Consider the following 18,013-nt stretch of genomic DNA (forward strand, 5'->3'; position numbering starts at 1 on the left):
GTGCGAGATAGACACTGATCACCATATACTTCTGTCAACAAATTGTAAGTTTCAGTGGCAGATTTTCCAAGTTTTGTGAGGAATTTGATGTTAGCACGTTGTTCTGCATTAGCACTCAGCATTATTCCGACGGAGCTCAGAAACACGATCCGCTTCTAACAATGGTCGCGGCCAGACTAACCGATGCACGTGAATGAAACTTTGTGTGACGGTAGAGGGAAGTCCAAGGGTCAATGCCCTACCCTCCTCTTCGTCAATGACGTGGCCGAAAATGAGTCATAAAAGTAATCCGGGTTCTTTATTGCCACACCTTGTATTAAAGTCCTTATAGGTACATGAGAACAAGGTGCTGAGAAGAATGTCTGGACCAAAGTAAGATTAAATAATAGGAGGATTGAAAAAAAAAAAGTAATGGGGAGCTTAGTAACTTGTACTCTTCGCCAGGTATAAATTAGAATGATCAAGTTAAGGAGAATGGGATGATCATGGCATGTAGTTTGCACCAGAAGAAAAGGGATGCATAAACGGTTTTGTTTTTGGAAAGTAGAAGGAAAGACCATTAGGAAGACCTAGACGTAGGTGGGAGGATAACATGTTTTAAGAAACTGAATGGGGTAACATGAACTGGATTAATCTGGCTTAGGAGAAGGATCAGTGGAGGGCTCTTGTGAAAACGGTATTGAACCTTAGGTTCCCACAGAATGTTGGCAAATTCTTGAGTAGCTGAGTGACTGGCAGCCTCTTGAGAACTGTGAGAAAGCATGGATGTTGTTGTCACCGAGTTCTATTATTTTGACATGTACTTACAAAAACAATTTTATTACACCTTTAATAAAACACTATATCAATTCTTTGATATTCCCAAAACACAGCAAATTTAAATATCTGCTATGAGTTGGAACACAGTAAAACACAATGATTGCATTAGTTTTTCAACCCTTTGAACTGCTCGTATTCAGAACTGCCTTCACAAATAACTAGAACAGAAATGCAGGTTCTTCAGGGGAACTAATTATTGTCACCCCAAGATCTGAGGGAGAAAATACATGATGGGAAAAAAAATAAATCATACCTAATTCTAAATACCGACAATTTTATTTTTTGTTGGCAATACTAAGGGATACAATTCCTTCAACGAACTTCAGGCTTACTTTCCTTCATTTATAAGGAAAGGTAGGGTAACATATTTACAGTATGGTGATTGCGTACTTGGGGATCATCACTCAAGGTACACATAACGCTATCCGGTACCATGCTCCTTACAAGAATTCATATTTTATTTATGATTACCATCCAGAAAATAAACATAACAATGATTAAGTCTCACTAAACTAAACTAACTTAATCTGTCATCAAACATTCATTTTTCTAGTATCTACTGGCAACCAGTCAAACTACATTAAAACATTTCATAAATAAAATAAGCATAAGTAATTAGTTTTTGCATCATATACAAACAAAAGTAGGCTTATGCTTCATTTTCACGTTTTGCGTCCTGTTGTATATACAGATTCAGGGCTTGTATACCAACACACAACAAGATTCTGTTATATATAACAAACAAGTGATCTGAATTGAATACATCAATAGACCAGTCATCCTTCGAAAAAATGTTTAGCTTTTATCTGTATGACCAAAATGGATCCATTTTGAATACATACTCAGCAATACAGCACAATATATTTATGATTATACATGTACACACCTGAGGATGGTCAATTATGACCAAAACACGTAGTATTTAATATAACAGACTGACTGATCTATTGGCATATTCAATTCAATTCAATCACATACTATATATAGAAGAATAAACATGTTGTGTGACAGCATAAAACCCCTAAATCTAGGCTTAGTGTGTCATGCCTGTGTGTGTTTTCCCCTTCTACTAATATCTGAATTGATAGATGGATTTTCATGAAACCAGATGTGACACTGAAGGCTTCCCCAACTTTCAGTTCTATAATTCCTTACCAGTTACAGCAGCTGCATTAACTGTAGTAGATGGAGTGACAATAGTGCTTCTTACAAGGGAATGGTCTGATCTGACATGTCGAAATCTACCCTGATTTCACTGCAAGAGTATACATAACAAAATCCACTGTCAGCTGCTAATATGCACTACAATATTGGCCATGTTCAGCATTTTTTAAAAAATACTTGCATTGTGTATTAGCAGCAGACCATTCCCTTGTTAGTTAAACCCCAAAATTGCTACAGTGGTAAAAATAACAAAATGGGCTTCACATAACACTTGTATTTGGCTTTTCATTTCATAACATCTATTACAGAATTAAAGCTGGTTATGTGAACTTTTGTGGATACAGGTTAGAGATTTGATTAGAGGTTATATGAAACATTATTTTATACATCTAAATTTGCAAACATAGCTATAGTGAAAATGTCCAGAGGTTATGCTGAAAACATGTTGGATTCTATACTAGCATAAATTATGCACAGAAATGCATCAGTTGTTTGTATAATTATTTTACTGTTTCTACAAAGATCTGTATACAGATGGAAGTATTAAGCAAATAAAGTGCATAAGTACCAAACTGAATTTTGCATTTATACATTACATTTGCCAATCTATGTTTCACTGGAAAACATCCTCTGTTCTTGTGAGGGATTACTGGAGTGCAAGGAAAAAGTGTGTAATAGAATGATGGACTTTTCTTTCAAAATGAAACATAAATTGTCTGTGTAACAGATATCAAAGAATCTGGACACTTTTATTGCCCACGAAACATACTGTCACCATTAATTTAATCTATTAATACGAAGGTTCCTTGGTAGAGTTTCTTGGACACAAACTTCAAATTTAGCAATTTATATTACTGGGCCCCCAAATTATTAAGTACATAATTACAAAGTACACAGAAGTAGTGGTGAAAAAAATATAAAAGGTAATATTTCAGAATATACTAGGTGTCCACTTTATCTAACCTAACCTAGCAAAACTAAACGAACACATCCTAAGCCACGCCTTATCAGAAAAGAGAATTGAGAGGTCAGAACCCACTGTGGTGCATGATCTTGTACTGCATATAAACTATTTTAAGTAAAACATCTTACCATTCTGCTTCTTAGAAACCAATTCAACACGGGCCAAATTGCCTGAATCAAAATTGGAAATGAACGTAAAACCTCCACACTCAATATCCATTGCATTCATTAGGTTAGAGGATGTATCATTGTGGATATATACATATATTACCTCCTCACCCTGAAAGAAAATGAGTGAAATTAAGAGAAAAGGGGCACTCAGTTTGGTTCTAGTAAGTAGGTTATAACGCCAACCACATACAAACTTTAACGCAGAATCAACACATATAAACATGTTCTGAAGTAACGACGTCTGTATCAAAAACGTAACTCATTAACGATTTCTGAAGAATGTGGATATATTTATACCTAGATCCATTTGTTTTCAACTCACACATTTAACTAAACCATATGATAAAAACCTTAGCCTACACGGAATATACAGATGACGAGCATGCCAACTAGTCTGTATCAAAGTTGTTTTGGGGCACATGAAGCTAAAACCTTCGAAATATACATAAAACAATTCTCCGTCCTTTAAACTTCAACAGTCACATCACTATCAAATTAAAACGCCATGTTATGGTGATGATGGGAGATGATTGTTGTTTTTAAGTGTAGGTCAATAATTACTCAACAGATGGCTTTCAGCGCAAAACTTCGAGGCATGCCTCATACCGCTCATACCTCATACCGACGTACGACCGTACGACCCGTACCGACCCGTACAACGCGTAGGACAGCCATCGTCGAAGCACGAAGGTAGGCGCATACACGATGGGTCGATACCACTTCACTGTCGATATTTCATTATTACACAGTGCCCAGATTTTTCAAGTTTATGACCTTTATGACCCTGCCTGCCAATTTCAGTAACTGTTAGTGCCATTTTTAAGTGTCTCGTCTAATTAAATCCATGATGCACATAACATTTTAAATAGGTTATAACGCTCCAGAAGAAGCCTCTGGCTCCGTGTTTATAATTCCTGTATGGGTACTGAGTATTTTTATATTTTTTTTTATTGCTAATGGGGTGGGAATAAGTACCTTGTAGTGCGGCCACTTCTGGCCTATCGTACCAGCCCCAGATGATAGGAGGGTGATTGTGGAGCAATTGGTGGAATAAAGATTGGCAGGGGAAACCGAAGTACTCTGAGAAAACCTGCCCCAGCACCACTTTGTCCACCACAAATCCCACTTGACCAGACCCGGGATCCAACCCGAGCCGCCGCGCTGGGAAGCCAGCGACTAACCACTTGAGCTATGGCGCAGCCTGGGTACTGAGTAACCCAGTTCTTTAAATCGCAAAGAATTTTCCTCCAGGTTTTGGTTTGTGGACCTTTATTCAATAAATTCGCACCACCCTACCATCATTGGTGGTATTTTCTATCCCTGACACAGAGACGCACCCTAGCGAAGCACACTAATCACTAGGGCCAGGATCTTTATGCGCCAAAAACACTTAAAATATGCGCTTAAAAGCAGGATAAAACAATATGCATTTAACAAACAGGTCACTTTATTCGCTCACCTATTTACATGTATCATTCACTGCAGAAAGTAGCATCACAATAGGCCACTAGAAGTCTTTCAATGTTTTCTGGAGACAAACTATGTCTATTGTCCATCAAAATGAGTTTATAGGCCAAGAATGATTTTTCTACAACAATTGACATGATTGGACAGTATGTATACACTGGAACCTAAGGTTTGGAACATTCTACTGGCAAAGATAACCTAATTCCACTCAAGTACTGACTAACTAACTGAATCTTTTTGAGTCCTGGGTTCGAATTCAACACCATTTCTAACTTGCATTTAATTTTCTCTCCAATTTCGCCTGGAGTGGAATTCAGTGAACAAGTTGCTTTCTGAACGAGTTCACCACAAGATTCTAGCTCTCAATGGCTTTTGAAACTGTAGAAAAATGTGCATGGATAAAATTCACATCTTGAGAAACAGTATCACATCCGAACACCAATTTTGCTTCACGGACACATGCATACTCATCTTAAAGTTTTGCAACCACTTCTTTTACTTGATTGAAATTCTCCTGATAAAATGAAACTGCAGATAACCATGTCCCCCGCCTAGTTAGGACAGGTTCAGGTGGCAGAGGAGCCTGAGGTAGGCAATCTTTGTAGAACTGGACACGAGCTGGTGCTTTCAGAAAGTTTTTTTTTTTCCACTTGCAATTAAATCATTAACAGCTGGAAACTGTGTGCATATTTTTCTGCGATACAGTGTAACCTGTGCGCTAAACAGGTTACGTGTATAAGTTTTGGATAAAATACTTGTAAGGCCTTTGCTAGGGGCCGCGCCATAGCTCAAGCGGTTAGTCGCTGGCTTCCCACAGCGGCAGCCAGGGTTTGATCCCGGGTCTGGTCAAGTGGGATTTGTGGTGGACAAAGTGGCACTGGGGCAGGTTTTCTCCGAGTACTTTGGTTTCCCCTGCCAATCTTCATTCCACCAATTGCTCCACAATCACCCTCACCTATCATCTGGGGCTGGTACAATAGGCCAGAAGTGACCGCAGTACAAGGGACTTATTCCCACCCCACTAACAAAAAAAAAAAGGCCTTTGCTGCTTTCAACATATAGGAAGCTCCATGTGTGAGTAATACAAGCACCTTACATCAATTATTCTCAATTTCAGATGGCCATAGTAGTCACAGAGAATCGTTTAAAAAACTTGCTCTTGTGCTATGGTTGGTGTTCTCTAGTACTTTGCAAGCAAGATGAGGTTTGCCGGGTTCATCTGGATGTAGCTTACCAACTACGAAATTTGCTGTGTATCACCACATAAATCGGTTGTCTCATGCACCGATATCCAGACACAGTTCCCTCAGATGTCAGAAGGATTGATCCCACGGTAAATTCATACAGCAGAGGCAGATATTTTTTCTAAGAGTTGATTTATGTGGTATTTTTTGAAGTACACAATATTTCTCTACAAATGATGGCAGAACTGGATTGCTCAATTTATTCCATGGAATGTTGCTGCATACTAAAGCCTTACAAAGATCATCTGAAAATGTATTAACAGAGGACTTGCGTTTGACCTGTGTAAGAAGTAGTTTTGGTGTGCTGCTCTTCTCCTTCTTTTCCACAATACGTGCAGTTGTTCCTGAGTGTTGTTCAAGTTGAAATTCTTTTCACTTTTTACTTCCTTTGCGCAAACTTGACAGTACACGACAACACCGTCTGTTGAATAGTCACTATTACAAGACACCCACTGATTTTTTAAATATCTACTGCTGCACTTTTCTTTAGGCATTTTCAGTACACGAACACTTTTCTGATGCAGACTATTAAAGAAAAGAGTAACACATTAACTGAAGAGACCTCTCAACACCAACCCTCTGATGCTACTGTCTGCTGCAGTGGTCAATGGAATGCAGGAAAATCCCACCCCCTCCCTTTTGAAATAGCCAAGCTACCTGCTTGAATTGTAAGTGGTAAAAGTGCCATTAATCAGAGTTGAGAATAGCAACTGGCAAGGGATGTCCAAAACACAGGCAAAACCGATTTTGTTAGAGAATATTTGAAATTATCTTTAATTTCAAACATATATGCAGAATATGCTCTTATGTTTAGAATATGCAATAACAACCAAAAACCCTCAAAATATGCATTTGCATATGCATTTTAAAAAAATCCAGGCCCTACTGATCACTTATTCTCTTGTACAGATCTTTGTAAAATATTTTAGAGAATGCTGTTGGTAATGAAATTGGTCTGTAGTTGGACATGCAATATTTTTATCTCCTTTGTGTAGCAGTTTGGCCCTTGAATACTGAAGTAACTCTGGTAATCCTCCTACTGCCACTGACTTGACTACAAATATAACTTAAATGGATGCTAACATAGTACTTGAAGTTACTGAATAAGTTGCTGATATTTTGCCATTACCACACAAATGTCATGAGGAAATTTACCATTTTAAGTTTCATCTGCAGCTGTGTGTATATGATTTATAATTGATTAGTTTTTATAAATGTCTTTGTCTGGATCCTTCATTGCATCTTCTTACAATATACCATAACATAATGAATATGATAATGTATTGTGACTGATATGGTTAAATTGGAACATCTATATTTTAGATATTCAGATTAAAGAGGTGATCTACCTTTGATCTTAGAACTTTTCAGTTCATATTTTTTAGGTGGTATTGCATGTTGTCTTTGCTGCAGGTTATTCTGATTTTGCACATTTGAAGAAATGAACAACAGAATGAGTAAATGTCATTAGAATATACCATTTCTGAACTTAATATATGTCCAACTATTTTTATGATAGCATCAAAGGCCAACCTTTCTTATCAATTTTAGGAAGAATGTGACAGGTTTTCTATGAAACACTTCCATTTCTCACTATGCATGGGGATATCCCAAATTCAGAAGTGACCTTCTTTGCCAGGAAGGGGTATCGGTGAATTTAACTCAACTTTTTCTGCTATAATCTGAGCTCAGTATAGTCCAAATTTGATATTATGAAGGTCTTTCACAATTTTCACCAAACTGATACATTCAAATTTTCATATCCTCCAAAACCACTGTGCTCCAGGGTGACAAGAATGCTCTTTTTTTTTAAGTATATTATTTCCATTGGAAGATGTTTGTTGAAATTTTGATTTACCAGGACCGATCACTAAGGGAATAGTGGCAGGCTCTGGTGAAAACATCATTAAACCTTCAGATTCCATAACAGGCAAGAAATTTCTCAAATAGTTTAGCAACTATAAGCTTCTCAAGAATGATTATATTTCATGGAGTCAGTGTCTAGTGATGATAAATTTCTTACCATCTATACATACACAAATCTTGTCTTTGTACATCACATTATACCTGTGACAACTTACGTTCTGCCGTGAGATTCAAAGACACAAATGCTTAAGAACCACCATTTAGGCTGCAATTATAAGAAAACTGTAAGAATAAAGATTTGAAGTTCCAGTGTACTTACCAGTATAGTATGGATTTTCCACTGTCAGTTGGCCTCTTGTATATTTTCAGGCATGGTTTACTACATTGCGTTATTTCTAGAATGACTTAATTCCATGACAGAGCTGCAAATGTTTTACTCTTTTAGCATACTTTTAAGCGACACATTGTAAATTTCTTTGTCCTCTGTCATTTCTTCACCCCAGTGAATATTTCTTTGCACATTTAACCGTTCAGCGTGGTTTGACGTGTATGTTTCGTCAGGTATTTAAATCGTCTGGGGGGGTTCGACGTCTATGTTTCGTCCAGCTGCACACCTATGTTATAACGCCCATAATAATTGATGGTTTTGCTGTAGATTGTTAGATTTTTTGCTGGCCTGTTGTCACAAGGACTATATATAATGAGACACGACTTTATCTGCGCTAAGTCATCGTTACATATGCCTGTCTTGCAGCAAAGTTCCTGTTGCTCTTGCGAGAGGTTTCCTCGTTCAAACTGTTATGAATGGCGTGTTTTCTTTCCTATGAAGTTATAAACAGCAGAGACGTGATATGTGCTGTGTTTATAATATCATATTGCCCTGAGCTGGCCACACTAACACACTCAATTGGAATTCTTAGAAGAGGGATGTCCAAAAATTTATTCTTGCAAGATCGATTGATTTCGCACAGTACATAGCACCCAGTTCTTAGAAAAACGTCACGAATTTAGGCAGAACACTATGGTCACCCCCTATGACGATACTGGTGTGTGTGTGTGTGTGGGGGGGGGGAAAGAACTCATTCCTTCATGTATTATCGCTCCAGTTGACGCCATTTTATCGTACTGACCTTGGTGGTCGTTTCGAGTGATGACCATAAATATTTTTTTTGAGCCAGCTAAGCTCTGCTTTCGTGCACTACATACCAGCCAGTTCTTAGAATAACTTCATGAATTCTGTGGTCACCCCTACGACATCTACTGCTGCCAAAATGGATGGAATATCAAAGGCATAGCAACAACCCCTTGTTATAACTCGTAATGTTGAATTTACTGCAGCTGACCTGACTAGCTAAACGCTCACGGAAAGACAATTCCTTGAACTTATACCCCTCACGGGGAAGAAGGCAAGGGCGCACAGAAGATGTGTGGTTAAAAAAAAGAGCCAAAGAAAAGATACACAATACTGGTGTGGTGAATGTGGGGCAGCGTTGGGTTAGAAGAATGCTTCAAAGCCTTCCTTACACTGCTCAAATTCTAAACCAACTGCTTCCATTGCCGAGATACCGGGCGCTCATAAGGCAAGGTTATAAAACCACCTTTTAAGATCATTTTAGTCAAAGTTTCATGTTCCTATCTCATATAATTTAAGAATAATGATGAATAAATCATTTTCGAGCAAAATTTAAATGGCCGGCTGAATATATTACCGCCGGAGAGACGGCAGCGGAATTTAAATGACCGCGCAAAAGGGTTAACAATGCCTTTTTTTAATATATGGGTTATCATAAAATTAAATGATGATTATAAATGTAAGGGGAAGGATGGGGAAAATAGTAGTTGTAGCCTATTTAAAGGCATTTATCTCAGCATCTGCTCAGAGGAACTAAAGAGAATTACCAAAAAAAAAAAATAGTCTGGATAGCTGTCTCCAAATTAAGAAACACAGTTTCATAGTACATCGCTGAAGAAGGTCCCACCTTCAAACATTTTAACTCCACCTCTGACAATACCAACAAGGGACACTTACAAACTTGTAAGGTAAGACCAACACAGTAAATCAAATTAGTGTCTTGAGCTTTGTCTGGTGGAATATGCAGCTTTACCAATGGCAATATGTTTTTGATAAATAAACATAACATGGATGCTGTAACAAAACATTATGTGTGAGGACAATATCTGCAATCATTGCAATCTGACGTGTTGTAAACATAATTACTAGCAGTAAAGGTAAAGTTGCATGTACTGTCTTCGCTTGCTTGGAAACCGGGATTGTGGGTTCGAATCCCACTCAGGGCATGGATGTTTAGTTTGTGTGTGTGCGTTTTTCTGTGTTTGTGTACAGGAAGAGGCCTTGCGGCGAGCTGATCACCGGCCCAACGAGTCCTACTGAATGTGTAAGATTTAGAAAACCAAAGTGAACAGAGAAGTTCATGGAGGCAGGCCTAGGCCCACTGGGGCTGTAGTGCCGGGGGGGGGGGGTAAAGTTGTCCCTCTGCCTAACTAATTAAGCACTATGTCATGAAGGTATATGAGGGAGTGTGATGTACAGGTCCACATTTCTTGACCTCAGCACTAGTTGGAGGTGAGTGGTCAGCTTCATGCCCAAGCCACTTTACCCCTGGAGATAAAGCCCCCAGTAACCATTAGAGAGGAGGTTGGGTAGACCTCAGAGCTGGTCTGGACAACATGGAGAAAATTCTTGACCCTACCAGGCCTCAAACTCCAACCCCTCAGTCATCCAGCCCATAGCCAGTCGCAATACCAACTATGCTATCCCAGCTCCTTAATTACTAGCAGTACAAGTGATACTAAAACCTCTAAGTTCCAATTCTTCAAAACCCTAAAACACACTATATAAAAGGAACTTTTTAATGCTTGTTCTAATCATATGTATTTGTGAATTTTAGCATGAACATCTTTGTTTTAAATGTGCTACTTTGTCTTTATTGTAGAGTATTTATATCTCACAAACAATCAATTTCAAATGTGCTACTTTGCCTTTATTGTAGAGTATTTATATCTCATGAAAAAACAATTTCACACACAGGTTACGCATAGGCACAAAGAAATAACATCTCGTGAAGAACAGGTATTTGCTATCCTAACACCACCACTGAAGGTAAACACTTCCTCTGAAACATTTACAGTTTCCAATTATGAAAACTTCTCCTAATCTTCACCTGCCCAAGCTTTATTTTTTGCTATTGCTTGAGCAGCTCCCAATCTCGATGGATCCTGTGAAGGATAGTGAATGGCACCTTGCTTGAGTGATGGAGTTGGAAGAGTTCCTGGTGGTACTAGCGGTGCTGGATTGGGAGGAAGCTGAGGAATAGCTGGAGCAGTTCCAGGGGGGAATAATGGAGGCTGAGATATATTAAAAGGGGGTGGTCTAATTCCTGGTGGTCTCATAGGTGGACGCACGTGAGGAGGGAAAAAGAAAGGGGGTGGACCTGGTGGACGAATGCCAGGTGGAGGGCGCGGCATGGGTGGTGGAATCAACATCGTAGGAGGTATTGGTGGTGGCATTGTGGGAGGTGGAATGTTAGTCTGTACGGCTGGGGCAGAGCTATCATCTGTTTCTGCTAGGTTGAAAAAGTTGTTCTGTAATTCAGATGGAGGCAGAGGCAAGGTCCCAGGAAGACCTGGCACTGGTTCCAGTTCTTCCACCATTGGATCAATGCCATCCCCACGAGCAGCTGATGAGCCTTGTCGAGCTTGAGAACGACCCCACTTGATTGTCAATCGTCGTCCACCAAGGATTAATTTATTGAATGTACGTTCAGCTGCTTGCTCTGATGCTGATCGTAATGTGAACTGGATGAATGCACACTGCTGTCGAGCAACTAATGTGATTGATCTGATCTCACCATACTGATAAAAATGATCCCTGCAAACACAACATAAGTACAATTGTATTACACTTGAAGGTATCCAATCAACTGCTGTGTACAGTGAAAGTATCCAACAGGTGAAGAGCTTAGTAAGAGAAGTGGATGGCTACTGTGGCTACTATTTAGATGTTAAGGGTTTGGCTATAATAAGAATCTTTGAACGAAACTGAGGACCACCTAATGTTACCAGGTGTCCCTCCTGCACACATAAAATGAGCACAAGATGAAGATGACCATTCATTCCCATTAGTAATGACGTTTCACCATTATGCCCTCATGCACTTAGGCACAGGGGTAACTCCAACTTCATCTTACCTTAGCCTCTGATTTAAGTGTCAACAATTTCTTTAGCTGTTGAGGCAAGAAGTGCTGTGAAAATATTAATATGCTAATGCTAGTATGAACTCATTTGTAAATGCAAACTCCAACGGTTCATGCTAAACAAATATCCATTAATTCAATTTACTTTTTCACTGGAATACATCTTCTTATGGTAGAAAAATTCTAGTCATAATAAAGAAAGAACACAAGGCTACTCATAAGAAACACAATATGCCTCACCTGAGTTCTTTCTCAGTCAGTTTATCACCAAGGTTCCCAACATAAAGTGTAGTTATAGTCTTGTCTTCTGGTGGTTCAAGCTTTGGCATTGCAGAGGCTCGACGCATAAGTTTCTCAGCTACTGGATCATTGATCCCATAGTACCTAGAGAAAAACCACATATTTTTCTGTCTCAATTCCCACTTTGGAAGAAAATCATAATTACAAAACAACTGTATCAATGTCAGTAATTCAAATAAAAATGTTAAAAAAAACAATTTCTAAAGTAGTGCTTTAGGATGAAACAAAACATTCACATTCTTATTTAAAAATATTATTTTAATCATAAACTTGCATTCTATCGCTATTTCAAATGCTACTTTGGCTTATATTTTTTGTTTATGGACTATTTAATAACTCTATATCAACCACACATATTATGTTTCACGGACTGAAATGTCAGGATTATTATGTATGGTGGATAAACGGCCTAGTGGGGAGAAGACTCCAAATTCATCTGTATGGACTGAAATTAAAATTAAAAACTGCAGTCAAAATAGCTATACCCCAACCACTTCAGGCTAATACATCTATAACACTGGTTTTGTTGAAAGAAATAAAACATTTTAAAGTATTCCTATACTCTAAAATTTAAAAATAATCTGTAAGATAAAACAACTGCACCAGCTTCAATATTTCAAATTACACTTTCAATATGCATGTTCTATGGTGCATCCAGCATTAAAAATAGTGTATGCTGTAATTTATGAACTTCTACTTGTATCACCTTCACAGTAAGTTTATTATACTGTTATTACAAAGCAATTACAATTCTGTTAAGGTTTGTGGGTTTCACACTGGTGAAGATTCATACTACAGTATGGTACTATCAAAACTTGGGCAGCGGGGTCCTATAAATTGTTGGTACCTACCTACCAGACAACAAGTGCCATAATACACAAGATCACAAAATGTATTATGAGTCTTGTCAGTGAAAGTGAATAACGGTTCACGTATAGGGAAAAGAAGATTTATATTTTCCTTTATGATAATAATGATATGTTACCTCCTCACAAAGCATTGCTTTGCTTGCTAAATTTCTCCCAAAGTTGACATTATTGTATGTTACAGTATGTTACCAGTATGTTACAAAAGGTAGTAAACATTTTTTAGTTTTTTGTTTTGTTACTATGATGATAAAAATTGTGTGTTACTGAAGAACAGATAATGCTGATTTTTTAATGTGTATATGGGGACAATCATTCATGAGGGAAAGAATGACAATTTTTAGCTTACTTTCCTGAAGTAGGCTCATGAGATTTCCATGCTGTGTGTAACTGTAAATCCCTCCCCATTAACTTCTGAATGCCTGAATCAATCTTTATGAAATCTGATTTGTATATCATGGCACCCAAGCCCATCTCAACAGCATACTCATAAATCTCTCCCAGCAGTCGTTATATCTGTACATGTATCCCTCTCATCATTGCTAGGCAAATGCTCGCTAAATTGTATCCCTCCTTTCAATGCTAGACAATGCTTCAGTAAAGATGTCCCTGCAGCAACAAAGAATTATTGAAGTGTTGTTTTTTATGCAGTCCGTGTTGTATCAAAGGAGAGTAGGCAACTATTTTTTTCCAGAACTTCTTGATTTAATGTGCATAACTATACATAAATTGCCAGGTAGTGATCAAATTCCAGCAGAATTTATTCAAGCAGGAGGCAAATATCCAGTTCACAAGTCCATAAGCTAATTATTACTACGTAACATAAGGAAAAATTGCCTGAGCAGTGGAAGGAGTCTATTATTGTACCAGTTCACAAGAAGGGTGATGAAACTGACTGTAGTAATTATCAGGGGATATCACTGTTGTCAACTTCATACAAAACTTAATCCAATATTCTTCTCTCAAGGTTAATTCCAGATATAGATGAAATTATTGGGGATCATCAGTGTGGGTTTCGATGCAACAGATCAACTACAGATCAGATCTTTTGCATTTGTCAGATATTGAAGAAAAAATAGGAGTACGATGAGACAGTGCATCAGCTATTCATAGACTTCAAGAAAGCCAAAGATTCAGTTAGGAGGGAAGTATTGTACAATATTCTGATAGAGTTTGGGATACCCATGAAACTAGTTAGGTTGATTAAAATGTGTTTAAACGAAACATATAGTAAAGTCCGTGTAGGTAAACATTTGTCTGATAAATTTCCTATCCAGAATGGTCTAAAACAAGGAGATGCTTTATCGCCACTCCTGTTCAACTTTGCCTTAGAATATGCAATTAGGAAGGTCCAGGGAAACCAGGGGGGACTGAAACTAAATGGGACACATCAGCTGTTGGTCTACACCGATCATGTGAATCTACTGGGTGATAATGTAGATACCATAAAGAAAAACACACAAACTTTAATTGACGCAAGTAAAGAGGTTGGTCTAGAAATAAACACAGAGAAAACTAAGTATATGTTACTGTCTCATCACCAAAATGTAGGGCAAAATCATGACATAAAGACAGGAAACAGATGTTTTGAAAATGTGGCACAGTTCAGATATTTGGGGACAATGATAACAGATCAAAACCTGACTTAGGAGGAAATTAAGAGGCAATTGAACTCAGGTAACGCTTGCTACAATTCAGTCCAGAACCTTTTGTCTTCTCGTCTGTTGTCCAAAAACATAAAAATTAGAATATACAAAACTATAATTTTGCCTGTGGTTCTGTATGGGGGTGAAACCTGGTCTCTGACTATAAGGAATATAAGACTGAGGGTGTTTGAGAACAGGGTGTTGAGGAGATTATTTGGACCGAAGAGAGATGAAATGACAGGAGGTGGAGAAAACTACACAACGAGGAGCGTCATAACTTGTACTACTGAATGATCAAGGAGGATGAGATCGGCAGGGCATGTAGCATGAATGGGGGGAGAGGAGGAATGCATATAGGATATTGGTGTGAAAGCTGGAAGGAAGGAGACCACTGGGAAAACTAAGGCATAGGTGGGTGGATGATATTAAAATGGATCTTGCAGAGATAGGATGGGATGGTATGGATTGGATTGGTCTGGCTCAGGATAAGGACCAGTAGAGGGCTTTTGTGAACACGGCAACGAACCTTTGGGTTCCATAAAATGCTGGGAAATTCTTGAGTAGCTGCAAATTTCGCTTCTCCTCAAAAAGGGCTCAGCTCCATAAGTAAGTAAGTAAGTAAGTAACTATATCAAAAGCAAAAATCCTGAGAATAATGTGAGGAGGACTGCATGTGAAGCTACTGAAACTACATGCATCTCAATATGTTAATCTGTAAGCAAGGAATAATGTCTCTTCAACAAATTGCACAAGTAGAACGTGCATTTGCATTCCTTTGTGTTAGATAAAATCTAAACCCTCAGATTAATGATAAGATTATTTAGGCGAGTATCAAAATGTGGTTGTATGCTAAAAATGCACTTAATTTGTGGTCTGTCTTGTCCCTGGACAGCTTGCATTATCCCATTCTATAAAGTAATACTCATTTAACACTTCTATTTCTAGTTTATTTAATGATGACTCAAACTATCTATGACTGATTGATTGGATGCTACTGAACAATGACTTGGAAAGGATATGGGAAGAAGTGTTATGGCCTGATTGAAGGGTGTCCTGGTATTTGCCTATATGGACTGGGCAAAACCATGAAAAACCTCAGTCAGAATAGTCGATGCCCTGTCAAGAGATTTTAACCAGGCACCTTCCAAAGACAAGTCAGAAGCATTTGTTGCTTGACACAACTTGTTCAACAATGCTGCTGACATAAGAACAACCCCTCCATTCTCTATATCAGGCGCACCATAGCTTACAATCCTGACAGAAAATCACTACATTTCATTCTGACCCAAAACCCCTTCAAGGAAACAATCAGAATTAATAGGCCTGAAAAAACATAAGTGAAGTATGAGTATACAGAGCTCCCAAACATATCTGTGATTTTGCATCCCTCTTTGGTCTTCATGTACCACACATACAGATCTATGATGATAAAGTACACCACCAGGAGAGAGGGGGGGAAAGGGGGAGGGAAAGAGAAGATGAAGTTATTTAATAACTTTTGTTCAACTGCAGGAGTTATAAAACAATGAAGAGACAAGAACATGGTCATGAATGGTGAACAACTAAGGATTTAGAATGAGAGGACTGTGGCCCATATCAAAGTATCATATCAGCATTCACCTGGAATGACCAGGGACACTATGAAAATCTCCATCAAGGATAGCTGATGATTCAGATATGAGTTTCACTCAGCACCTAATCTGCAAAGGGACACAATTATTTTTTTCTTGCAGTCTTTTAATCAGATATTCTTAAAAAATGCTGTAAGTTTGATTTGTTCATGTAAAGTAGGTTATAATGGAGTGACATGAGCCAGAGTGAAATTTCATTAATATTCATTACATGGTTTAGGTAATAAAATACACATATTAACAGACATGACCTCTCCCTTAGGTGTTCATATATTTCGATTAAGTTTGCAGGTATGTAAAATAGTATACAGATAAAATTGCCGGTCACGGTAGCCGAGCGGTCTAAGGCGTGCACTGTCTTCGCTCGCTCAGAAGCCGGGATCGTGAGTTCGAATCCCACTCAGGGAATGGATGTTTGTGTGCGTTTTTCTGTGTTTGTGTACAGGTAGAGGCCTTGCGACAAGCTGATCACACGCCCAAGGATTCCTACCGTATGTCTAAGATCTAGAAAAACCGAAGTGAACGGAGAAGTTCATGGAGGTAGGCCCAGGCCCACTGGGGCTGTAGTACCAAGGAAAAAATATACAGATAACATTATTACTATAAGGCATTAGAAAGCATTTACCTGTCTTTGATATTCTGATCAGCTAGAGGATCATCAGGGTCTGTCGGTTTCTCGTGACGGTATGGACACTCTTCCCCTCGCTTACATTCTCCTTTCACCCAGAAAGAGCAAATGTGTGGTCTGTTCCTCTTGTAGTAAGGACTTGTCCTGGCCAGCTTCATTAACAGGTCACTGGCAGCTTGTGACTTGCCAACCGCACCTGCTGGTGTTGTGGCATCAATCTTGCCAAGCTAGCAAACAATAACAGTGATGAAAATTAATTATATTTATTGAAAAGTAAAGGCTATCACATTAGTGTGTTGAAAACTAATTCACCTTACTCTTTCACCATCGGCTTGTGAGATGGAACCATAGCTGTCAAATCCCAGAAAACAAAGTGTAGATTGGTGGCTGAAATGCTGCATATTACAAATAGATATTTCTTAAAGAAAATCAATTTTTAGAAGAATTTCAGGCCACAGCAGATGCTCAAAATGTCTCCCTTCTGTCATTAAACAAACTTAAAGACTAGTATAAGATTATCAACTCCATCCAGTGTGATGGATAAATGTTTTCTTTCCTTTTTAATCTTTCATCCTTGACATGTTTTGGTCAGAGCAACCATCTTTAGAAGGACTTATATAAATACATGTGGAAACATGTGATTGGTCATTATCAATACATACATACAATACTGTAACAAGGCCATGAATATAAAATCTTAGTCTTTAAAAATTACAGTGATGTGCCTGAACTTATTAAAATATTTATAATTTATTATAATTAGTTTATTTACAAGTGTGGTTTAAAAACTTTGTTAAAATCTAGAACCAAATTTGGTTCAAGTCCTTTATAATGCTTCTCTTTAAAGGAAGATGAGTGCCTACCATGTCATGGTTCCATTGCTTGATGAATAGGACCCTTTAATGTCGTCCAGTTGTTATACAAACAGTGCAGTCTGAACAACTGGACAACACTAAAGAGTCCTGAGGTGAAAACTGTCTGGTACATGAAAACATAATTAACCTTTAAACGACTAAAGTACCCATATGGGGTCG

At 38.2% G+C, this 18,013-nt stretch overlaps 2 protein-coding genes across 5 annotated transcripts in view; both read right to left on the reverse strand.

Moving 5' to 3' along the window:
- Positions 1-3,746, reverse strand: part of LOC111870705 (cytosolic carboxypeptidase-like protein 5) — an 80,534-nt gene extending 76,788 nt beyond the window's left edge. Inside the window, exons 1-2 of one of the 2 annotated variants that reach the window (XM_023863184.2) lie at positions 3,478-3,745; positions 3,076-3,226 (exon numbers count right to left, since the gene is read on the reverse strand). In XM_023863184.2, the coding sequence (XP_023718952.1) occupies positions 3,076-3,226; positions 3,478-3,501 (175 nt within the window). In that variant the 5' untranslated portion in view covers positions 3,502-3,745. Of the gene's footprint in view, positions 1-3,075; positions 3,227-3,439 lie in introns of both variants that reach the window. The other variant, XM_033753968.1, reaches the window with a different exon arrangement.
- Positions 3,747-10,674: 6,928 nt separating this feature from the next.
- Positions 10,675-18,013, reverse strand: part of LOC111870703 (pre-mRNA-splicing factor RBM22) — a 26,095-nt gene continuing 18,756 nt past the window's right edge. For all 3 annotated transcript variants that reach the window (XM_023863177.1, XM_023863178.1, XM_023863179.2), the window contains exons 4-6: positions 16,977-17,206; positions 12,149-12,292; positions 10,675-11,583 (exon numbers count right to left, since the gene is read on the reverse strand). In XM_023863177.1, the coding sequence (XP_023718945.1) occupies positions 10,866-11,583; positions 12,149-12,292; positions 16,977-17,206 (1,092 nt within the window). In that variant the 3' untranslated portion in view covers positions 10,675-10,865. The remainder of the gene's footprint in view (positions 11,584-12,148; positions 12,293-16,976; positions 17,207-18,013) is intronic.

Source organism: Cryptotermes secundus, unplaced genomic scaffold (genome assembly GCF_002891405.2).
Source record: "Cryptotermes secundus unplaced genomic scaffold, Csec_1.0 scaffold59, whole genome shotgun sequence".
Taxonomy (NCBI): domain Eukaryota; kingdom Metazoa; phylum Arthropoda; class Insecta; order Blattodea; family Kalotermitidae; genus Cryptotermes; species Cryptotermes secundus.